The sequence below is a fragment of the Anopheles bellator genome, chromosome 1 (assembly GCF_943735745.2).
Source record: "Anopheles bellator chromosome 1, idAnoBellAS_SP24_06.2, whole genome shotgun sequence".
NCBI classification, from domain to species: Eukaryota; Metazoa; Arthropoda; class Insecta; order Diptera; family Culicidae; genus Anopheles; species Anopheles bellator.
In genome coordinates, this window is record NC_071285.1 from 5,907,101 (window position 1) to 5,932,579 (window position 25,479).

The window sequence follows — 25,479 nt, forward strand, 5'->3', positions numbered from 1 at the left end:
CGTGGCCGAAAACTGTAATATATTCGACGTAATCTGCATACAGCACACGCTGCAGGTTTCGTAGCATGGATCGCCGTACCGCAGACAGGCAAGCAATGGGTTTCTGTCCGTGGTTGTGCCTACTTGAGCCACGTTACTGCACCGTTTATGGGAGAGTGTTGAGTAAACAGCCGCTTGGCAACGTTGGCGAATGCTGCTGCGGAGCTTTTGGGTGAGGCCGATGTTTTTGGCCGATGTTTGAAACTCGCAACTCGTCGATCGGAGTTTCGGGTGGTTCCTCCCTGAGCTCCCGGCAATTATTTCTGCCCAACTGAAAGAAAAGCATCGACACTTGCAGCCTCCATTCGACCAACGATCCGTTCGATGTAGCGAAGAAAGTGCAATCCGGTCATTTGCAAGCAACGCAATTCGAGGAACATCAACCCGCCCGGCATCACACGCCCACTAAACAGCATAACGATGCTGCGGCGCTCGTTCCTCGGCGAGAAATCGGTTGGTGCCACAAACATAAATACGGAAACAATCGGTCCGTGTAATGCTCTGGCGACGATGGGTTGCAAGTGCATTTGCAGTCGTCGTCCGGGTGTTTATGAAAATCGGGGAAAATCCCCACTCGGCAGCCGCGTTGGGGTTCGTGTTTTACGAGATTCGCAGGACGCATTAGATGAGCAGCATTTCGGTTCACCGTGACGCACCATATGCAGGGTGTTCGTGGTTGTTGCGCCGGTCGTCGGATGTGGTTCGCTGTTCTGTGCATTATGCCTTTGTGCGACACTCAGGAAGAAGGGAAACGGTGTTTGAATCGGCGTGAGGTAGGTTATGGTTTGCTGGTAACATAAAAGTGGCCCACCATCGTTGCCAGCGAATGCCTGGTTGACGCAGAACGGCGTCGTTAGTTTTTAGTGGGCTGAATATTCATGACATTGTCACCCGGAAATGGTGGATCAGATAAAAGGATCGGCTATCGGAAGGTTTAGAGCAGATCCATCGCATGAAGAAAGGATTCCCTTCGGTTGAGTGGCCGTTTTCCATTAAACCTTTCCTGTTTCTCTCGGCAGTCAACAAGCTTTCTAATTTCCCTTCTTTTCTTTATGCTTTTCCAGGTAAGAAAACTCGACGTCGAGGATGGTAAATGTTTTGTTGTAGCTATGCTATCGCTTCGTCACGAATCAGTACGACATCTAGAAACGTGAGAAAACCATTACTGCCTTTTTTCAATTTCACAAAAATTTATTCTTCCTTAAATCGCTACCTAGTTGTATGAGCAAATTGTGAGAAAAGTCTTCGCGGAAACGTTTTTCTTTAGGACATTGTCCTGTTGTTTGCTGTCTCCCTGGCGGCTCATTATTTTTAAATGGCTACGATCATTTGAATTAGTTATAATTATGCTATTACCCCCCATTTCTTCTATCAATTGAGATTAGTTAGAGACATTGTTATGTTATTTCCTAAAACTTTTGTTAGAAATTAAATGGCCATTTGAATTGTTCAATTAGTCATAACGAATGTCACCCTTAACTAGGACAGCATTTTGTTATCACACTTCAAAACTTGTCGAGGGAAGATTGATTATGCACCCAAATTAGCTCAATTCTAAACTATGACAACTTTTCTGGCTATGAACGTCTTCAACATTGGAGGACTTCATGACAAATTCGTGGCATAATCAAAACTTATCGCAAACTGGGTTATCACAAACTTGTAGCGAAGGTTCTTCCGTTGTGTGACATTATCAGCCAAAGAAAGTTCCCAACATTCTTTGACCAATGCTCAGTTGCCGATGCTATCAATCGCCATCGATGTCACACTCACTTTTTCGGTAAATATTCTGCCGGTGTACATTATATTCTGGCCGTCACGGGAAAAGTTTACTCACGCCAAGGGGAACGCAAGGATGGATCGACCATTTGCCAGGACATCCGTGTCAAGCGATTGCGTTCCCTGTCCGAAGTTGGGATGATGCCCCGAGCCAATTGGGGAGAAGTTATTTAATCTTTGTCGAGCATGCAGCGATCGTTATTCCACAACAACAGTCGCTTTCCGAACCCACTTTCATCATCTTCTTACACCATTTTGCCAGAGGGCACGTCGAAAGTTAAAGCTTCCTAATGTTTATTGATAACAGGAAGTTTTCCCTCAATTTGCACCTTTCGGCAACGCAGAGGGCAAAGTTTGAATTTCCACCCGTTCGGAAAGAACGTCTGAGACACCTGAGGGGTGCGAAAATTAATGATGGCCATCATGAAAATTGATTCGCTTCTGGCAACGATGTTGGATACCTTTTTCTGTGTAGTATGTGTGTAGCTACACTCGATTTGGCAAGTGAAAACTGTTTTCTAAAACCGGGAAGAAAATTACAAACATTTATTTTCGAACAGGTTTGAGGTTGAGCTTCTACGTTGAAATCGATTCGTATCCGGTTTAGAAACTTTTAATGATAAACTTGATGCTATCGATATCATCTAATCCATCCACGAAAGTATCCTCTTGGTAATGAAAACCGCTCACAGAATTCAATGATGAACTCGGCAAACGCAGGTCGTCAGGAAAATTTGTTGGGAAAACTTTCGCCTTTCGTCATCCGGACGGAAAACGGTCGGAAAATGGACGGAAATATAACCTTAGGCCATAATCATTATTATTTCCTATTCCTTCAGAGTCGGCGGAGATTTTCATACGGACGCTGAGCAGGGTAGCAGATTAGTGGCGTCGAATACGATTTCCCGTCCAGAAATGATGTCATTTAATTGGTTGTGAAAGATAAATTATGTTTTCCTGTTCTCCATGTCGCCGTCGACAAGGAACTTCGTTGGCCATCGATCTGAAGAACCAGTTATGGCGAAACAATAGACTTTGCTAACGTATGGGTTTTCGTGGGTCTAATGGATGGATTTTACTACTCTTGCGTACTAAGCATTTACTAATATTTTATTAAAACTGAGAACCTTATATTGCCAACAAACAATGTTCATAAAGAAAGAACCGAAGAAACCCTCGTTTTGTGATTTAAGCGCTCTTGGAGGGAGAAATCAACGTCATATTTGCGAGAAGATTGGACAGAGGACACGTCAGAATACATATGGCTTAATGAAATGAATATCGGAGGCTCTGTCGATGCTGCATGCGCTGAGCACGTGTTAGCATTTGTGTAGCGTCTAATGCAAAGCCAAAGAGCCGTGAAAAAGAGACATTTTTACGGTCGCCTTATGTTGCCGTTGGGTATTGCCATGTTTCCGGCCACATGGCCACATGCTGCGACAAACCGAGCGAATGAAAGGAATGACCACAAATGGCGTACGGGCAGACTGTTGCTTTCGTTACTAAGAGGCCACCACCGTGACAGAAAATCCCCCAGAGGGATTTCGGGCCAAGTAAATTGGGACAAACATAAGATAAAAATTAGGGGTCAAGAAAGCAAACAAACCCCAAAGGGGGAAATCACCGTTGACCGACATCCGAAGAGTGTAATTGATCCGACCTGCAGCAGGACAGCGACCGTAATCGATCGAGTCATACGTTAAAGTGTGTCAATCCTTTACCCTCTGGGGTCCAGTGCGGAAGTTCTTCGGAGCTGACATTCGATCGGACTGTTTGAGATTTGAGATCGTTTTCACGGCAACGGATGATGGAGTGCCGAACACTTAGGTTGGTGTCAAATTACTTAATTTCCTCGAGTTAGGCCAACTCCAATGTAGCAAAGGGTGTCATTTTATGAAACGACTTCTGTTTCTTTAGATGGCCGATGAGTCAGTAAACGATACAGTGAAACCATATTTTTCAACATTCATTAAGCATTAATCAGATGTTGCCGCAACGTTTGTGGAACCAAGGACGTATTCAAGGTGGAACCGTATTCTGGAACCAAGAGACATGAGCGCCATCGTTACAGTTTGTTGACGTGAAACAAGTTTGTTAAATGAAGGGTATAATAATTAACAATTTGTTTGAATTAACGGGATGAGCGATTAATGAAAAGATAATCAGTCGACAAAAACACTCGTAAACAATCGACAATTCAGAAGTTATAAAAACATCAAGAACCTTCTGTAGTCGCACGAAGCTATCGGACATCGGGCACGTGGTATCGATCTTATTCTTCGCCTATCTCCAAGAGTTCTGTTGGTCTTCCCACTTCACGATTGGTTCGGACAGAGTAATTGGAAGCACGTGCCGTGCCGAAAAAGTGCTGAACGCAGCACGAGTCCTTGTTTCATACTTCTTTCATTCATCGTCGTCGATTCCCTGTTTTTTAGTATTGTATTCCCACCGACTCTTGAAAGACACAAATTGGTCGTCTTTTGCCCCGCAGCCGCTACCACTTGTTGTCTTTCTCTGTTGCCCTTTCCTTCTTACCATACGTTGACCGATGAACCATTTCCGTTTCCGGGGTTCCCGATCGATATCTGGCCAATATTTGGCGACTTTGGGAGGGTCGTTCGATAGGTCCTGAACTATTCTACTTATCTTGGTTTTGGTGGTTTCCACTTTCACTGAATACGTGTTTTCCACGAGTAGCTTTCCGAGGTTTTTTTTTGTGCTTTTGGCGAGATAATGGAATGTTGTCGAATGGGCCCCGCCCAATGGGGCACAAGAAACTAAGAAGTAGCGTCCTTAAACCACCCTCTGTGAGATAGGAACGTCTTAACGATCATCATTACTCTTACTTGGGTCGAGGCGCCTTTCGCGGTCGATGAGGTTTTCGTGTTCTGTTCCGTGAAGGTAGTTCACTTCCCGAAGGCTTGCTGTCTGGTTTCGTTATCCTTAAATTTATCGACAATGGTACAGACGGAACAAGGACAAGGTGGAGAGAGCTGAGTAAATCGATATCAGCCCATCCTCAAGCGACGGCGGCGAAGGTTTTGGAAGTTTCTTGATGCGCAAGATATAAACTTTAAGGACACGTTATGATACTGGGTCGCAACCCGAATCCGTAGCTCAACTTGGCCTTGGGCACGGTTGATGAATTCTTCGTCAAGCGGAAAAGTTCTCTCCAGAGCTGGTTGGTTTTTCATTTACCTGAACAGTGACTGAAAAGGTTCTGGCGATTAAATAAAGCAGACACCCAAGCCGCTTCATGGTTAATGGAACGTTGATGAATGGAAACACAATGCCAGAGATTCATGTAATTTGTAAAATGATACAAACTTTGCCGTACGTTTCATAGACATTTTTAAAGTTGTTATATCCACAGTAAAATGCTGATTCGATTGTTGAGCTTATTAACATTAGTTTTGCGGTGTAATTTGGGTCTTTTGGAATATGTTTGATTTCACCAGCTATCGATTGCAATAATTGGCATTTGATTTGAATTTTGCATTTGCCGGCTGCCAATGATTTGTGATTGTAATAAATTGTGATTCAATAATTGAATCAGCCTAAACATTATCGTCGTTATTGACACAGTTGGGCCCTGGAAAAGCTGTGCGTTTCAAATAATGAAACTTTTGGACATACATCGCATCCGCCGCCATTAGAAATGATGATGTTCACTCTACTTTTAATCCCGATTCCAATATGGTGCCTTAAACAGGTCCAAATGTTTAGAGAGCCTTGAAACGGGCCGTGTCGTTGTGGAAATTGGCGGTTTAGAGGAATGTTTTTGGTGTCAACTTTGGGCACATCCACCGGATGATAAGGGTCATTCACGGGGTTCGAAACTTTGCACAACCAGGCTGCAGTACATTTATCATAAACAAACTTTGGCCACTCATTGCGAAAGCAACGACCGGAGGTATCATCATATAGTGTATTAATTCGGATCCAGAATTTTCGGCCATCAGCAGCTGGCACTAATGGCCAGAAACGGTTGTCAAACATTCAATTTCAAGTCACTTTTGAGAGTGCCCCCTGAAAAGTGATACCTTTTTGGGGCTCACATCGTGCCGCGGTTGGCTATTTAAACAGCAAAAATCTGGGGCATGCATTTTACGGCCCCAGTGCTTATGTGCAGTTTTTGGACTCCAGACAGACCGTCATGGGCAAAGGGTGATGGTGGCACACCTCTCTGGCCACCGACACGGTTCGCATAACTGCAAGCGAAAGTTTATTCCAGTCATTTATTATTTGGCAACACGACAGCAGAACGGACCCCGCCGGCGCAGGTGTCCGGGGTGGGGTTAACGTGGCGAGGGATATTATGCTCTGTCTGCATGCAAAATGGAACAACACCAAACACGATCATTTGCGGAGGTCGACATCATTGGCAGCGCGAGGTCCGCAGGAAGGTGCCCTCGCAGGACATTTGGATTTCGGTGTTTTTGGCTGTTTTTCACGTGCAACATCGCACCTTCCAACCTGTCGGCAGCGTGAATTATGAGCGAGACAGGGAATTGGATCATCTGCATGTTTGCATAAGCGCGGGACGACTCAAGCGGGGAAAATCGTTGACACATAGTCGAACGGACGGACCTCAAAAGGTCCAACCCTTTGTAGGAACAACGGGGACACATGGTTCGGTGTCTCTTCCCCACTCAACTGCCAACTGCTGGCCCCGTCAATCTGCTCCGTAGTTCAATCAGGAATTGGTTAATGAAATAATAAAACTTCCGTGAGGAGGCCCGCGTGAGGGTTGCGTTGTGTTTGGCTCGAGAATTCCTGGATTCGGGGTGTTCCGCTGGGTCCATCTGCCACGAACCTTTCCGAAAACATGCGTTCGACGGTGGAGAAATAAAAACAATTTGTCGTGCTGTCGCTGGAACTGAACCGAGGGCCACTTATTAAATTTTTACTCTCTTCACATGCAGCCGGAGATGAAATTTATTAATGAAATTGGAAATACCAACGAAACAATGCACTTCGTATATTTCGTTTCGTCGAAAACCATTCAAATTTGATAGGAAAATAATAAACCAAATGAAATAGTTCGCCTTTTAGTTATTCTCGCTAGAAACTATTTTCATTTTACAATAACTGCAGAAATAACTTTGATCAATTGGCATAAAAGTTATCGTGGCTTTATTGGATGGCATTAGCTTTATCATTTCAAATGCCTGGGCTTGTGATTTTATTATCTTCCATGAGTGGATAAAAACACATTTTATACGTTTAAATACACTTTTCACTTTTGATACATTCTCTCAATGTTGTAAAAAAAACCTGTCCTTTCTAGTTTAACTACCAATGATGTTCAACAGTTGCCATACTGAATTCAATTATACAAACAATAAATCTGCTTAAAAAAGATTTTTCTTCCTGACCCGAGTCTGTTTTGGTTTTCTGGAGAACGGCATGTTGGCATTCTAATTTAATGTTGTTTGTTTTGGGAAGTCTCCAAGAAATCAGGAAAGAGAAGTGTTGCCCTCTTCACCTCTTTCATCAAAGAAACGTTTCGTACAAATGGAAGTAACACGGCGTGAGACCCACTTAGGGTACTGAGGTGGTCAATCTTATTATCCAGGTCAAGTGACCAACAATCACAAATTTACAAACACACACAAACAAGACCCAAAGATCTAGTTTTGCCGCCAAAGCTCAAAGGTGAGACTTGTTCACCCGAGGACGAACCACAAAAAGAAAAGCGGGACACAATTTATGACTATCGACGTATTGGATTTCAGGCCGTTACGTTACTTCCGCCTAAGGGTGGCCACAAACTGCTTCTGATCCTGGTGAAACCGTGAATTACGGTCACTGGAAGGACCACGGTCTCGGCTCCCATGCAATGAAACGCAGAGAACTGTTTCGTCGCCCGAGAAAGTCGCTCCCGACACTGGCCTGTGGACACCTCCTACAATGCCTCTTACACCGTGCTGCCAGTGATTTATGAAAGCTGGACAGATTTATGGGATTATTTACCGGACCCAGGTTGCAGCCGATGTCCTCGGTCTGGATGTACATTTATTTTTATTTAACGGATGCAGGAAGCGCAAGAAGCCAAACCGTGCCACCAGCTCGTGGCAGAATCCGACAGCTCCTGAAAATGTCCTCAAACGCAGTTTGTCGAGCTTATGGTCTAGTTTGAGGTTTCTTCCGCCATCCGAAAGATGAACTCGGCAGAAACCCCGGAAAAGACAGATTAAAATAACAAACATTGTCCCATTGCAGAAATGGCAACACTTTCAGAAATAAGCAACACTTTTCACTCGGTTTCGAATTCTCTCTCTTTTCTGGTGATAGTCGACCATCGCAATCAAGTTTGTTTTTATGTGGAGGAAAAAAGTGAATGGTAGGATATGAATTGTAGGAAATTTATCCAAACGTTCAACGCCTGAATTGCGGAACTAATTAAAACCTTTCCTTTTCTCTACGCCAATTCGCAACAAATAAAACATTTTCCCTTTCCCTGGATCCTTCCTGTCCCAAACTAGACCTTCCTCCAATTCCGATTCCGCCTCGCCAGTGAAGGCTTATCGACGGCCAGTTTTCCCCTGCAGCGGAACGGTCAATTGTTTGGTTATTTCAATTTGTATCCCGAAAATTGTGGCCATGTTCGTGATCCCAAGTGCGGTCGCAATTTGATTGTGTTGTTTTGTATTAATGGTTTTTGCCTAATTGTTTCGCCCCCCGGCTCCCCGGAAGTCGGTGGAAATTTAATGAGCTACAGCGCCGAAACCTTCCTTTTCATGCTCTTTTCACGCCCATCGACGCCGTTTCGGCCGACTTATGACTTTTCATCGACAGCACTTTGCTGGAGACTTTGCCGGAGAACATTCGGAGTACTTCTCCAAAACAATTACTGCAAACTCCGACCGATGTTTCATTGATGGCTAAATTTTATGTCGCTGACGCAAAATTATGCAGTCAGAATGAAGTAAACCGAATACGTCGCAACATGCGCTTTGAAGCGAGAAAATTCTTCTGACTTAAAGATTGTTGGGCAAAGTGTAAGATGGAGAATATGTGTTAAGAACTCTTTGCTCGCCATCACTGGCATTTTGATTTAGATCAATGAACATTTTGGTAGAAAAGTTTATATAGTTTTTAGTACCAACGTTATTTATTTAATTTTGTGTTGAAAGATGTGCAGTTGCCTTGTGCACGCACAGCAGAATATACACCACTGAAGGAAATAACCGCTAGAAAGAGGTGGCTGCTTTTTCCATTTGATGCTCCCAGAGGTTCAAATACGACGTCACTGAAAAAAAAATCGACCGCTCGTTGTCAGGAAACACAGTTTTACTGCATCTAAGAATGTTTCTTGAAGCGAACCAGGTGCCACCGAACCAGGTTGCGGTGAGTTTTGAAAGTGAACTATTTCTTCCTTATGCGCCGCAAGCTTGTATGAGGTTTCTCTTTTTGTTGAGCGAACCGTACAAACCTCGGGTAAGGAGTTTCCGCGTCTTCCTTCAAGGATAACCCTGTCTGGCAAGTTGATGCGCCAGTGAGACTCTGCAGCTCAGATGCTCCCACTTCACGCCATCAAAGGTGAAAGCACAAGTGAAGCGAAGGCTGCCAGAGCGAGAGAGAGAGAGAGTACCGGGGAATTTCCACAGCGCATCGGAACAATCAAGAAATCAAGGCTTTTTTCGTCACTCCATACAAAGTTCCTCTTGCTCGCTGGACAGATCGTTTTTCTCGTTACCTTCGGTTTCGGAACAACGAAGAAACGAGTTTGCGGAGGAAAATAGTAAAAGTACACATTCAGTTGCTGATGTAAAACCCCCGAGGTGCTCGTTGGCGGAACGTCCAGCATCTGGTACATCTCCTGTCTTCTGTTCCGCTTTTCTACTCATGGTATGCTCGGTGAAAGAATTTTGTTGGCCAATTTGATGGAATTCTTTCTGTGGGCGTTGTTTTTGCTAATTTAGAAGATCTTAGAAATATTTCCTTCCAACCTTTCAATCCAAACGATGGATTGTTTACCAAAAAAAAACTTAAGGAAAGGAAGTGATGCCTGCCCTTTTTCCATCAGAAACCCTATCTTTGAACTGTGAGGAAAGTGTCCTTCCTGGAAAAAGGTAGCTTAATGGATGAGTAATGTTTCCCGGTATCACTTACGATTATTAAGATCGTCTTGCATTATTACAGTTGTTCAATTGAATTCACCCAAAATTCTACCTTTTGGTACTTTTTGACAAGCGAAACTGTCACTTCTGCCACAATAAACTTTGGTTGTTGAGAAGTCGCTGAACTTTGGCGAAGTTACTGCCTGTCATCTAGCAAGCGATGGTTGCTGCGCCGTTGTCGGTGTTTATCCGCATTTGTATAAGAAGGTTTAAGAGTAACACAGTTTGTGTTTCCTGAATTGGCTGGTAAACATCAAGCAAAAGTAAGTAAGTAAAGTACGCACATTGGCATCTAAATGAGAGAACATTAAAATGTGATATGAGTTGCCTTAGTGCACTTGAAGAACAGAAACAGCGAAACAAAAAGAGGCGAAAAGGTGTCGAAACACTCCCTTCGACCGACATCCGGCCCAGGGATGCTGGTTAAGGCCATCACCGCCATTCGACCGTAACCTCTGTCAGTGGGTTTGAATTTTTCATGTGCCCTCAGGCCAAACTCGGCCACTTGCCCACTAACTGGCACCGGTTTGGATTAATTTTTATTTACGACTCTCGGTCACCTCCAGATTGACCCCGGAGCCAATTACGGGTGTCGGATGACAGGATGTTGAGATGCCTGAAAAGTGTGGCCGCTGCGGTAAGGTCAGGACTTTAATGCTAATAGTTTTTCCCAACATCCTTAGAATCGCGGTTGTGAAATGTCATTTATCATTTCGTGCTCAACGAATATTTTTTTCGCACTGGCAAAGCCAGGAAAGGACAGCCACAACTGGCTGTGGTTCCAAACTTTTCCAAACGGATTTAAAAAAATGTTTAATTTTGGTTTGAAGCGACAAGCATCCCAAGCTTTTATCGTTAATCAACAGAAAATATCGTTAAAATTTTGAGTCTATAGGTTTATTTGGCCTATGCTTATTGTGTTTGGAGTTTTAAGAATGGAGAAACAAGCGGCTCGTCTTTGATCTATGAAACAAATTTGACTTTAATCGTCTTGAACCTATCGATAGAAGTACGGTAATGTGGGTCAATATTGAAGGTGAAATGCTCAAGGAAAACATCAAGCAAATCGAGCCGTTTTCTCCGACACAAGGGCTATGAGTTGATTTTTTCGGCGTGTGGTTCGCTTTGAAAAGCCATTCATCAGTATCAGGCACGGCCCAGGGTTTATACGGAAAACGTTGTTGTGGATATTTTTGAACGGGATACCCATTCGATGGTTCAATTACGTTAAATTGCTTTTGGCTCCTGGAACCTTTTTTCGCTTTCATCAACCGTTTACCTCCCCGTTCCTAATGTGCGCCATGAAAAAGGACCAATGAACCAACCCATCATAAAAAGTGGTGGGTATGTTTAAAACGAACTTGTATGTACATGAATGTAATTCGATTTCATCAAAAAACGGCTCCATGCATTGTCGACTAAGTTGGAAGGTTGGATCGTAATGTTCCCCAAAGGAACAATCGAAGCAGGAAAAATGTTTTCTTGCCAAAGCTGGAACAACCTTATTTTTCACCGGGGGAATCGAGCACAGCAGCTACGGAAATGATCTTGGCGAAAGTTGCCAAAGCAATGTTTGGCTTCGAGATTACTTTTCCGTAGCTCTTTCCGGGGTTGGACACGACCGCCAGATAGAATACGTACAGAAGAACGACAATGTATCAAAACATTGTGCGAACAATAAACGCCGAACATGCAATCGAGTTTATTTTCGACTGAGCGCTTCTTTTCGGTCCAAATGATTTACTACTATAAGCTTCTGAAAGTAGAAAATCCAATAAAAGCGGGGCGGGAATATCCAGAACAGCATCACAATTCGAGATGAATATTTCGAGTTTGACCAAAATGTCCTATCAGCTGTCCGATCTGTTTCATAAACATTACGCTAAACTTCCAAAGGTAGAACAAGCTTTAACCATCAAATATTCAGCAAATCGAATATCATTCGCTCGGATTTCATTCACTTTCAAATGCAAAAGTATTTTCTTTTATTCTCAAAACACAGAGCAAACACTTATCGTCTTCATCCTCATCCGGTTTGACTTTTCCCCGAATGCGCAAGAAAAGGGTATGACATTAGAAACAACCCCTTAGAAGCTGGCCGGGCTACCGTTTGATTCAATTTCGCCCGCACGGTTCACGGGGCCGGCAAAGTTTTCTTCAACGAACATGGAGAAATAAATTTTCAACAACTTTCAAAAGTACATCGCCAAAACATCGGCAACATTGTTTGCCAACCCCTCATCCGGCCATCGGGACGAGGGCTCGTTTCTTAGTCTCCTTCGCCCGCCAGGATCGGAACAACTTGCAAAGAGTTTTAAACCTTTGACGATCGGAGAAAACTTGGTACAACTGCTTAAAACCCGTGAAGCTGATGGGGATCAGGGAAACAAAAACATTTCACGGTCCATTTATTTGTCAACCGGAGAAGTTGGCAAATTGTCACTGGTCTCAAGCCGTCGATTCGGTCGTCCAATCGGTCGTCCTTCGGTTGATAAACTTCGTTCAAAGATATGAAGGAATATCTTCCACTTTTCTAATTAACGGAGTTGGGAGCAAAGGATTTTATTTGTTACATTTTAGTAGAGCAAGTTAAGCAGCGAAACGGAACGCGAAACTGAAATGAAACGGCTTTACTTCCTAAAGTTGGGCACATAGTTGAATTTAGCTTAATTGAACACCTTAAAGTCCTCGCAATCATTTCGACCTACTGCCAAAAAAGCCTTCCGATTTAATCATTGGGGCTGTTCTTCACACGTGACGTCTTTACGGTACTAGCGGCAAACAACTCACGAATATCCTCGCAGCACGGGTAAAGATGAAATTATTGCAACCCAAAGAGAGTGAAAACAGAAAAGCTGGCATAAATAAAATATTGAAACCCTCAGATTGCAAAACGACTGGCGCGCCAGAAACGAATCGCCCGACAGTCTCGAGAGCTTTGAGTCAACATGAATTAGTCAAACGATGAAAATGATTGCATTTTTAAACTGGAATGTATGGCTTCACGTTCCTGGCTCCATATGACACTGTCCTTCTAAACATATGGAATTAAACGTTTTATTTAATTCATTTTTCAAGCTTCCAGTTTGGGTCAGTGCTTCGCCCGAATCGCTCTATTGCATTCAAGGACACGCCTGAACTGTATTTCCTTTCTGTTTCCCTGTCACCGACAGTGTGCACCGCAGTGAAAATTATCAACCTGAAAGTCCCGTCGACCTACCTGCTGGACCAGACCTCCAAAACGCCCGACCCGCTAATACTGGACTGCGAGTACGAGGTGGACGAGAACGAGAAGGGCTTCGTGTTAAAGTGGCTGCTAGACAACCAGCCCATCTATCAGTGGATTCCATCGAAAAATCCGTTCCCCTTTGTAAGTAGCGCGGTCACTAACCGCTGTCACTATCCTGTTTCATCAATAACTGCGTCCTTCGTTGGCAGCAATCGTTTAAGAACCGGGTCGACACTTCGTACGTCGTGTCACAGGAGCACATGCACAAGCATCGAGCGATGGCGATCATCAAACCGCTGGCCAACTTTACCGGCGAGTACATCTGCATTGTCCAGACGTACTCCGGGATCGACCGGAAGTCGGCCAAGCTGAAAATCATCGGTAAGCTCTCTGTGACTCCGTTTCGTGGCCGAAATCTGCTTGATGCTGATTTTTTCCTCTTTCCTTCGCTCCCATCTAGTTCGGGAGAGCAAGTTTGACCTCAGCTACTACCTGAATGGAGACGGTTACATCACGGTTGATTGCCACGCACGAGACATATCGCCCCTGCCGGAGCTACAGATTCGGTAAGTGTTGGACCCGAGGACTCCAGGTGGGAGCTTTCGATGCGTGACGGAGCATGCCCAGTTTAAAGATGGCCACAGTGATGACAGCTTGCTTTCTAGTTCAAGTTCAATGAAGCATTCAGGCGACAATTGGTCTTCGTAAAGAATAATGTCACTTGCTGGACGTTGCTTTGGCTACAAGCAGTGTAGAGGTCGTAAAATTGATCACATAAAGCACCTAAATCACCCTAGCGGTCCGGAAGTGACTCATGCTTCCCGATGCCAATCGATTGGAAGGGCCAGGATGCAAAATATCGTCCCATTTAATTTATGAAATGAATTATAAGTAAAATATTTGCATAATTTATTTTTTCGCTTCCTGGCCCCCCAAAACAACATTACGTTGGCGCCCAGCTCCAGATTTCACGCCGCTGGTTGTGCTATTTTTGCTGAGTTCGGTGAATCATCGACAGGAAGGACGCACCGGAAAGGGTCTCCCATTTGGACGGGGGGATATGCGGAGGCTGTTTCAGGTCGAATGATAAATCAAACTCCTCGCGCCGCGCATCGCTGACAACACCCAACGCGTGGCTCCGAAAATATGTTGTTATTTTCCCCATTTTCATTCACCAAATCCGCCATCCGCCAGCGACCGTCGGTCAACTCGCAACCGTCATCGGTCATTTTCCCCCATGATGATTTTTTTCCTCCTACGAAAACGGCAAAAGGTTTGTTCGATTCCCTTGTAAAGGTTGCCGCGGGCAAAAAAGGACAAACACCCTTTGGATTCGAAATTCAATCACCGAAAATCTGTTACTGTTAAATGAGAGTTAGCAGTTTATGGCCGACCGAAGTCCGGTCGGTCGATGGGTCTACTAAATATTGATTTTCGTTGGCGAAGACGAGCTGTGATTAAGGAAATGACTTTTCCGCACGATAATCCCAACCATCCCAACTCCTTCCACCGGCGGTCGAGGATATTTTTCAAACTCGGTGCTCCGTGGCCATAAATCGGTGGATCCTGTTAAACATGATGTTACATCAGTAATCGATGAGAGGCTGTAAATCCTCCAACAAAGCTGTTTAAAGTGAGGATCAACATTTCATAATCTGTTTGTTCGGAGTTAAAGAATGGTTTGTAATCGAGCATAGGTGTTGAATGGAACGATAAGACTGTTGCCTAAGAACTGCCCGTTGGCCAGAGTTCACTTTGGACCATTATTGAATTGAGCTTAAAGGCAACGTTGCGGTCAAACGCTAGGCCCAACTATCGGATTCAGTTCAGCTCTAATTGCCCCGTGGCCTTCTTCGGATCTGTAATTCCAGCATCAACGACGAGCTGTTCGAGACGGAGAACCTCAAATCCGTCCAGGGCGAGAACGGTCTCTTCAACGTGTCCATCAGCGGCAGGATACGAAAGGATCAGCTCGAGTCACCGGCCATGATCGAGTGTCTGCTCTCGATACCGGAGACGAACTACAACAAACGCCGCTCGACGACGTACTACGGTAGGTGCCCCGGTGCCTTTGGCATCGGGCTCTCACCCTGGCCATCCGTGTGCTAGCTTCCGGTGTCCCCCATGCATGCGCCGCGCCTTTCCCCAGACTTTCCCCCTTTCACAGCATCAGTTCGTGTCGCATCAGCATCAAAGATTCACCTTCCGGAGGAGTTTTCCGGTGGAAAAACTTGACACCGGGCACAAAAGTCATTACAAGTCGACTGCGGTGAACCATGCCAATGGCTTCCTTCCTCGCAAAACTCTCCCACAAACACCTTGGCCAGCACATAAATATGCAGCCCCGGCATAGGGGGGTTGTTGCTTCGTTCCTCTTCTCCCTTCGTGGGTCAAACGGGCCTCAGATTGATGCCTTGTCTTGTTAGCTTTTAACCTCTGGTCCCATGTCTCGTGTTTTGTCACGAATGTAGGCCAAGAATGGCGCGGCTGTAGGCCGATGGCATTATCAATTTCATGCTCGACAGATAAGTCCTTGGGCGCGCGGATGGGCGTTCGGAGTGTTTTTCCCGAGTCTCGTGATTTTTCCAACATTCCCAGGGCGCGGAGCAGATGTCAAATTGTTGAGCTCCGGAATCGGTGATTCGAAGTTATTTGTGTACAGAGAAACTTCAACTGTCACCTTCCTGGGGTCCGGGCCACCTAATCTTGGGCTGAGTTTCCCACTCGTTGTCCTGGTTTTTGTTTTCCCGCCGCGTTCCGATGGCGCACGGAAACTTTCGCTCCGTGAAAAGCATTGCCACGGTCGGGCGGACTTTGCGGCGCGTTTTTGTCCGAGGGAATCCGAGGGAAATAAAGGAGCACATCTTTTACGAATAACTTAACAGAACAGTGAGTGTAAATGCCAAATCGGACACAAAAAAACACGATGCTGCAACATCTTGTTTTAATTAGTTTTTTACAGTTTTTTCTAGCTCGCCATGTTCGTATCTTATGGTTCATAGAATACGCCTCAAGAACGCCCTGTCCGAATGGCAGCAATTTTTGGCCATTTAATCTGAACAGTTTCTAGCTTAGGGATAATATTCTGTTGCTTGTTTTAAAGCTAAGTTTTAAACTTAAATATTATTTATTTTATCTTACACAACACGGCTTGTTGCAAGCGCTTAATGCCATGGAGATAGGTTTTATCTGTTCAAATTGCCCTCCTTTTGTTGTAAAGTTATTATGGCTCACTTAACTTTTCTCCTTGGCCGGGACGAACAATCTCGAGTTGGATAATATTTCTTGTTTGTGGTGAATGTATTTCACTTCTCCAACGCCCTTTTTTAATTATCTCTCCCTTCGGCGAGAAGTTTGTTGCCGAAAACAAAAAACCGGCCAAAAAGGATCATCTAGCCACGGCTTAACGCTTTCCGTGTGTTGCGGCAACACTCGGTGCATTCCAAAGCCCGACGAATTCGTGTAAACCGTACACCCCGAAATAACCCGAAGAAGACTCCCAGCGGACAGTCCAGAGGGATGCCTGGGCACTCCCAAGGCAAAAGACTTAATTAGTGGCTGCATCTGCTGCTAGCCACTCGGGTGGGGTTCACTGACTGCTCGAGTCCTCCCGGCAGGAGCGCGTCGAGGTTGTTTGCCACTGCAGTCCGCTTTCCGGGACAGCAAACTTTAAATACAAAAATTCACACCCAAAGCCGAGCAGAAGACGTAGGAATATTAACGGGCAGCCCTCCTTTCAGACGCGCTTCTAAAAGGACCCGGATGAACCGACCCAAGATGAAAGCCTGCTTTTGCTACCTTCTTTCGCCGGCCGCCCGCTCTGTTTGCAGTCTTTACAGCCCCGTTCCGGCTTATGCTCCCGGTCCGGACCGGAAAAGCCGACCCGTCGCCCATTGGCTTGCTGGCGTTTGCATTTTCTTCGCGATGGTGCCGTGTACGGAATGGAACTGCTTCGTGTCCTTTCTTACCAGTTAAGGGCACCGAACTGTGCCGGAGAAATCGGACATCCCGGTCAGCTGTGGTCGGTTGTCAGTTGGAAGAAAAGAAATTTCCAGACCACTCGCTAATTAGCACCCAAGTGTGCCCCGTGCCTAAAGTCCCGTCAGGTCCCGGGGTTTTGATTTTCCATCGCGTGGCTCCGCTAACGACCAGAGAAAAGCCTCTGCGCAGGCAAACGCGCCCCGGTGGAAAAGTAGTGAAAATTATAACGATAAAAGCATGGACTCGGAATATTCAACAAAGCCAGAGAAAGCTAAACGCTCCGAGAGATGAAAATGAGAAAATAAACAACGGAGGAAAAGAGACCAACAAATCGATAAAATGTAGTGCCCGGTCGTGAGCGTAAAAAAATGGGCCAAAAATAAGATCTCCCAAAAGGTCGAGATTAAGCGCACTCCTAAAGCCAGAGTGGATCCCGGACACAAGAGAGATGGCGTCCTGTGTCGGGTCGAACGACGCCAGAAGTTGGCCGGACCGACACCGGGGACACGATTATCGACTGGTGGCTAATTAAAACATTCATCACTACTTATCGCAATTAGTGGCCCTCTCGCTCCCTTCCTCGCTGTTGGCGTGGCTTCAGCATCGGAGGTCCGTATTTTCCGGGGCATTTTCCCACTTTCTGTGCGCCGTTCCGTTCGTTGTGCCCGAATTAATTGGCTGGCCTTTGGAACGGGGAAAGAAAACGCGGCCAGGCGAGACGGTCCCTTTTGCTTTGTTTCGCGCTGAAATTGATTTAAAACTAAAGGACTTTAATGTCGTCCAAGTCCAAGGAGAGCGGGGACGTACTCCTAATGAAAGCTTGGCGCAGTACGCTGCGGACAGCTTAGGTGCCGCATTAAGCATGCAGCGATTACGCGACGAGGGCTTTAGTGGTCGTGAATAAATCCCGTAGCATATCCGGAAGCCGTCGATCGGTCCATTCCGGTCTAATGGTGGCCGGTCCGTAGTGGAGTGTCTACAGCGACCATCCTGCCCATCGTTCGTTCCGATCACGGCCACCAGTGCTAGCGTCCTTTGCGAAATGTAATGGGGCACTGCAGCAAAGCGGGTCAACCAGAGCGGCTCTGGTCCGACGCAGACGGTTCCGTAGGCTCCAAATTCTATAATGAGTCTAATAAAAGGTAACAATAACAATGATCATAATTATTCGCAGAATATGCCCCCCTTTCACGGAAGAGGCCACCACCGCAAAAAGGGGCGCAGCGAGACCGAGCACGTTAAGTGGATTTTCCGTGGGTGGCCCCCGGGAAAGCAGATCATGATGATGATAATTTATTTAATGAATTACCACCACGATTCTTTCTAGTAAATGAAAATGGCCGGCCACCATTTAGCGAAGGCCGTCTGGGCGGCGCCATTCAGGTCTTCGAGGGGGGGGGCGCTGGGTTACCTTTTTCCGATCCACCCTCAGAGAACACTGCGAACATCGGAAGCCACTCGGGCGGGTTGCCCAAACATAGAGGCCTCCGACAAGCGCCGAGTTCTAGTTTTTCTGGCGGCGGCGGCGGCGACCGGTGGTCCTGTGGGGATGCTGTTCTTTCTTTCACCGTGGATTGGGCCGTGGTTTTATAATTAATGAGCCCGAGTCAGACCGGTTGTCCATCACAGGCGTATGCGGCCGCCGATCTAGGCCGCTGATGGCCAGCCCTCTGAGCAAACGGCCATTATCTATGAAGTGGAAAAACGCAAGACAGGACCCCTCCGCGGGTTCGCTTCTGAGGGCTGCTCCCGCATAGTAGATGCTCGTGACAGATTTCGTTCGCTGTCAGTCACAGTGACTCCAGTGGACCGGGCCTTATCCTCTGTACGCCTGATTTCGCCCACTCTCTCTCGCTCTCTCTCTCTCTCGTTCTGTGCCGGGTCAAGTTGCAGGTACTTTGGGCAGGACACGCCACATTACCATACATGTGCATGGCGTGATCGGACGTCATTACTGTTTTTCCTGGCGGGGAAGGGCCCTCAGCTGTCCGGGCGATTAATTAAACAAACATTAAAACCGAATCTGGCAACGAAGGTCCTGGTTCCGTTTTGCACGTGGCCCCGAAACGTTTATGCAAATCTACGGCGCCAGGGGTCAGTCTTCCGGGAGCTGGGCCGGGGCGCTTGGGTCTTCAGCAACAGAAAATTGGAGACACCGGCGATTGCTCCCGGTGTTTCAGGGTGCTAACCCATACAGGAATTAAGGGCCGCCTTTCGTAATTAATATATCGCCAAACAAACGACCGGCAGACCGGGGGTTCCTGTACCTCTCAGAACGGGAACTGGCAACTTCACGGCGAAAGATACACAAAACCGACCCATCAAAGGCTCGAAATGGTCAAACAATGCGCCATCGGGTGTGGACTTCAGCGTAGGTCACGGCACTGAAGACACCGAACCGAAAGGGTGGCCGCTTTTGGTCAGCCACAAATCATCCCTGACAGCGGCCGAGCTGCAGAACCCGTAACGAGAGAACGGGAGTGTAGAGTTTCCGGTCCGATGGTGCACCTTCGCCGTCGTCGTCCCGGTGCGTCACTTATCGGATTTCAATTTATCCGACCGACCGAACACGCGGCCCCCAAGCTCCGGACGCCATTGATTGGACATTCTTCTGCCGTCATCTTGCTACGTGCTCGACGGTGCAGTATCGGCGAACATCCGATTTGTCACACCCCGACCCTCGTACGGGTCGGGCCAGGACGGGTTCTATCGCGCGCGAGGACGGCTTTGTTGACGACTTATTGAAGTGTACCGGACCGGACATGACTTGACTTCCGCGTAAGCCAACATTGACAGCGCCGGACCGAGTCCGAGCCCTGGCGCGGGGTCAGCGTCAGTGCGACCCCAGCACGGAGGCCAGCGCCATTTATCAGCAACGCTAATCAGCAACGACGGCCCACGTCCGGTGAAACGGAAACCCGAAAGTGCGAGCGCGGAGAAGATGGATTTCAAGCGGCGGCGGCCAAAAAGCCGACCAAAGGACGACGCACGTACGAAGGTATAAGACACGCAACGCAACGCAACGCGCCCTGACCCCCACTGGCCCCCCCCGGCTGATGATTAATTGAGATGTCGTAGTCGATTCCGGACGCGCTCCCCGTGTCTGGGGTGAAGAAGATGACGATGCGGTCGGTCGGTGCGATGCCTCGGCCCTAATAAGCATCCAATTTACGGAAGGGGGGGGCTTTGCCACCACCACGCATCAATCCGGTTCGACGTACGGTTCTCGGGGACGGTCCTCACAGGGCTCACGTCCCTCTATGATGACCCGGCGCTAAGTACAGCGTATCACGAACCTGCCGAAATCCTGTGACGTTCCCAAAGCCCCCCGGGGGTCAGTGAAAGGTTTCGGCTTTTCTCGCTCGTCCGGCGGCCGTCTGTGACCTCTGGCGGGGGGAGATCATACTATCGCCAGGACCCGTCGCCACTGGCCGCGCATTAGTCGATGTGTGATGAGAGGAATTAGTCCCGGTCGTCGCGTCACGGGTTTTTTTTCTTTTTGTTGTCGGCGAAGGATGTCGCCCCGAGACCCGATCGATTGCGAGTGACGAGTTCAGAGTGCGCCGTGGCCTCTCACGCTTGCGAACTCCCGAATGGTCCGGGCCTTAATAATGGAACACTCAGAGGATGCAATAACACCCCGCGAAACACACCTCCATTGTTGTTCGTAAGCTGGCGGTTTCAAAAGCTTAGACACCGCCTTGACTTCGCCGGACAGCCGGGGCCGTCCGGTTGAAGATTCAATTACCGGCGCTTTTCAATTAGCCACGCGGCCCACGGTGTTGAGACACGCGGGTGATAGGTGTTTTGCCTTCCGATGCTGTTACGTTGATTTGTCGAGTCAAATTAGCGTGGCTTCGGTTGCTGGCCACACACGGGCTTTTAGTCCGTCGGAGCTCCTGCAAAGGACGGCCGATTGTAGAGTGGCGTACGCGAACTTCAAATGGAATCTTTCCCCAATTTCAATTTCCCCAAAAAGTTTCCTAGTGCTAGTGCCCGTAAAAAAACCAAATTCTTCACCGGGAACACTCGGATTTCCGGAAAACGCTTGCCAGCCAGTCGAAAGTTTGTTTCCGATTAAACAATGATCGTTCTTTCGGTCGCTCCGTGTTGGTCTTTTAGTTTAAGTTGAATGTTAGCACTCGGGATAAAAGGTTTTAGCGGCGGAAAGCGATTTTTGTAACGATGTTTGTCTATCGTTTGTCCCACTCTTCCCAAAACGGGAGCAGAGAGCTTTGATATCGGAATGCCGTAGGAAGTTTTATAAGTAGGAACATCGGGAACTTCAAAGCGAACATTGTGAGGTGCCTAAGGCTGGTCTAACTATTTGCTGCCCACTTGGCCTTCCGACACGAAGGAGTGGCCTCATTCTTCGCCTACAGCATTGTGGATAAGATCAAACAACGCCTGTTGCAATCATTACAAAAGAACAGTCTTATGACGTCACCCGAGAACTAATTACTGTGGAGTCCACAATCAGCAAAGGAAGGAAGTAAGGAAGAAGTGGGCAATAATGAACCGAGGACAAGTATTGACCCAGGCTACGTTACGATGGTGTAAATTTTTAGCTCCGTTCCGTTCAAACTACTACACTATTGTTTCTCCGAACTCCGAACAGCTGCTTCAAAGGATGCGTTATGCTAATTTGTCTCAGACCGAGGAAGGCTTCTTATTGTTCGCTTGTGTTCCACCACGCCACGTGTACTGCTTCGCTTCGTGCTGTGAATCCCCAAACAACAACGGACTAACCTTTTTCTATCGCGTCTCGATCCTCTGCACACCTTCCGATCGCGCTCACTTCTCACCTCTCTCTCTTTCTCTTTCTCACTGTCTCACATTCATACCGTCTTTCGCATCTCCTCTTCCGTTCATCTTCTTATTCTTCTTCTTCTTCTTCTTCTTCTTCTTCTTCTTCTAACATTCCACTTTCCCGTTAAAGCGCGCAAAACTAAATCTAACAATAAACCGCTTCCAGAATCGCATCTCAGAACCACGACCACCACGGTGGCGACCACGACGACGGTGGAAATGCTACGCGCGGCACCGGAAAACCTTCAGAAAAGGGGTAAGCGCCGGTATCGCGCCGTCGATCGGTCGGTCGGTGAAAATGGAAAATCCCTGTTTCGGCCCTTTTTGGTTTCGCTCCTTCGTTCCGTTTCTCTTCGTTTCTTGATGTGTTTCTTGTGTTTCTTGGTTCGGTTTTAGGGCGTTCTCCGACATGTTTTTTTGTGGCTTAACAGCTGGCTTTGCGCTTTTGCGTGGAACTTTATCTAAATGTCAACTTTTTTAAAGCCCTTTCTTGTTTTATTTTCCATCGACCCATCAAACTGTGCTGTGCTGGCCCGACCAGATCCCGACGCTCCTCCGGACGGCCCGGAGAGCCCCGGCGAGCGCAACGGAACGTCCGCCTTCGGTTACAGCATCGGTAGAATCGAAAATGTTACTATTAAAATAATTTTAGTGGCACTAATCTTCGGTGTGGTCGCTGGCGAGCTGCGGTCGCGACGGCCCGGCCGCTCTCCTGAAGTGTAGCCACCGATTGGGACCGATTAATGCATGACGCCCTGAATTATTGTTTTCGTATGTTTGCTATACTTTACTTTTATTTTTTGTTATTAATCCCTATTATATTTCTCGCGAAATTCAGTTCGTCGAAACTAATGACCCGCCCCCCAAGAGACCGGCCGCCGTGTTGCTAATCGATCGATCTGTGATTTACTTCCTCTGGCACCCCACAGGATCCAACATGACCGAGTCGAACGGGGCTAGCAGTCTTCCGGTGCCGCTGCGAACGACCACAAGCCTGCTGGCGACCGTCGTGACGATTTTACTGATCTTCGCCACGACGCTTTTGTAGATGAGCTTCAAGCAGTACACCGACGTCGAGATCCGGAACCGCCGGCTGCACATAAACTTCATCCACAGCTAAGCACAGCAGCCCCAGGACTAATGGGTGGACGCGTGTGATAGTGGCCAAGCACGCCAAGCACGGGACTGGGCCTGAGAGCCACAACCAGTGAGGGGGGTGAAGTTTTTCAACGTTTTCTAAAGTTACTGTACCTGCCATAGGAACCCGAAGGGCGTTGCATTCGTGCACAGTTTTAGTTCGCTTTACGTTTAAGACATTTTAAGGCATTTCATTTCGCGTCGTAACTGCCTGTGTAAGCTCTGTTCAAACGCTTGAACCCACCCCAGGAAGTCATTTAGTGTCGGATAAGTAACAAGTACATTGCGCCGCGTCACTTCAACAGCTAAACCTACCAAAGAAGCGGAAAGCACCCTTACTTTCGCACCAAAGAGTGTGGCAGACCTACCCACAACACAACTGCTACCGTTGCCCTCAAGCGTGTCCGGTTCGAGGTCGTCGGTGTATGAAGCGGAAACCAAAAAAAAAAAAATTAGTAACTTAAAACAAAAAGGAAAAACCCAGAAGGGCAAAGGCGTGAAAACAGACCGAACCCGCGCTGCTGTAAAAAGTCGAACACGTTCTTATGCATTCGATCGAGTTGATATACAAAATATCTGTCACACCACGTGGCCACGTGCCAGATCGGTGTGACGATCGGTTGCAAGCACGATAACAGAAGACAGAAGATGAGAACAAATGGAAAACTTAAAACCAGCTATTTTATACAACTTTGCGAAGTGATCGTGCCGCGTTCGAAGGCGCCACCCCGTGGGCGATCTGGCGAGTGATCGTGATCGTATGTATGCCTGTATGTGTCCGTTTATGTGTGTGTGTGTAAAGTGCGTGCGAAATTTGATGCCTTATGAACACTAAAAACTGAAACCGAGAGAAAGAGAGAGAGAGAGAGAAAGTGCGAACGATCGCGGGCGAGAGATTGGAAGAAAGAGAAAAAGATGCATTAAGAGAAAACATACTACTGCACAACTCGTATATATATATATATACATATATAGCAACATGTTTCTTTCTTTTTTAGAAGTAAAACAAAACACGGTGCACCGAAACGCGGGCTTCGTCAAACGAAGTCGAGGGGCGCATAACGAGCGCCCAGAAGCAACGGAGGGCAGGATAATTGTAACAGGAACCGGGCGGGAAAACTATCAATGCGCGGTGGTCACAGTTTATAAACGGAATTGAAAGATCGAACGCAAGATCGAAACTCGAAGAAGGCCCGAGAAGGGACACTAAGCTGTAAAAAGGATAAGGGAAGCGTAACGAATCGAAGCATAACACGTCCAGAGTGTCGAGATACTATTTGATGTTTCTTCCTTTTGGTTCTGTTAGCGTTCTTCCGGAAGGAGCGCGAAAAGAAAGTGCATACAGTAGCCGCCGTTACGGTGCGGTGCTTAGGACGGCCAAACCGGAAACAGAAACCCGGCTGCTTTATGAGGTGCCGTCTCCATGAGTGTCCATGAGTCTCGTATCGTCCGTGTCTGTAGGGTAGCTTGCATTGGGTTATGTTGCAGTTCCTTTAATAGCGTGTCCGTGCCGTGGCAACCACCCTGAACACACTGGTTGATGCATTTCGATATGGTGAAGCCATCTTCACAAGTTCAAAGCCATATACAAACGAAGCCACGGGCCGCGGGCTCATCACGATGGGGCAAGTGCGAAGAAGTTGCCCTTTTTTGGTTTTTAAACGAATAAATTCACCAATCACCAGTCAATCAATCGCAGACACAAAAACACATCGCAGAATGGAACGTCAATGACTTATGAGAAGCGGGATCGATTTCAGTTGAGATTCACAAGCATTGTTTTCCGTGAGGCTGTAAATTGTGAGGGCGAAAAACCAAGCGAAACAATCGTGAAAAATAAACAAATCATGAATATTAACGAACTTCAGTGCTTTTGCTTCGAACATAACCGAAAACAGGCCCGGGCCCGATGTTTATTACATTCCTCCCCCCCCGGAAGCCAGAGGCAATCAATATTCATACTCGGTGTACTCAACGGAAGTTAAAACTAACGAAAACGCAGTCAGTGCAGCGGTCAGTGTGTGGTTCCGTTTTTTTTTTAATTTGGATTTTCTCCATCACGAAATGAGCATCACCATTGGTTTTAAGTACGGCTTAATATCGCGAATACAGACAACCCTATTATACACACCGAGAGACACTTTCGGGGAGACCCGCAAAAACCGCAACAAACCAGATCGGCCATCGTGAAGTGAAGCAACCTAACGAGCGACCGGAAACCGGATGCGTGGTCTTCGTGGCGCTACTGCTGTGCAACATAATGGAAATAATGTGCCATGGCGCGGCGGCGCTGACTCCGATAAAATTATCATCACTTGATTAAGTAATTGCGGACGGAAAACTCCAATATAACCCCTTCGCTTAACGGCCGAACGGTGG

At 46.9% G+C, this 25,479-nt stretch overlaps 1 protein-coding gene across 4 annotated transcripts in view; it reads left to right on the top strand.

The window, feature by feature from the left end:
* The window catches only part of LOC131210690 (uncharacterized), a 46,916-nt gene extending 21,969 nt beyond the window's left edge, over window positions 1-24,947 (top strand). Inside the window, exons 3-8 of one of the 4 annotated variants that reach the window (XM_058203973.1) lie at window positions 13,118-13,314; window positions 13,383-13,554; window positions 13,634-13,739; window positions 15,045-15,226; window positions 22,094-22,219; window positions 22,893-24,947. In XM_058203973.1, coding sequence (XP_058059956.1) covers window positions 13,118-13,314; window positions 13,383-13,554; window positions 13,634-13,739; window positions 15,045-15,226; window positions 22,094-22,219; window positions 22,893-23,011 — 902 coding nt within the window. In that variant the 3' untranslated portion in view covers window positions 23,012-24,947. Of the gene's footprint in view, window positions 1-13,117; window positions 13,315-13,382; window positions 13,555-13,633; window positions 13,740-15,044; window positions 15,227-22,093; window positions 22,220-22,504; window positions 22,580-22,892 lie in introns of all 4 variants that reach the window. The other 3 variants (XM_058203981.1, XM_058203989.1, XM_058203996.1) reach the window with 3 other exon arrangements.
* Window positions 24,948-25,479: the final 532 nt, after the last annotated feature.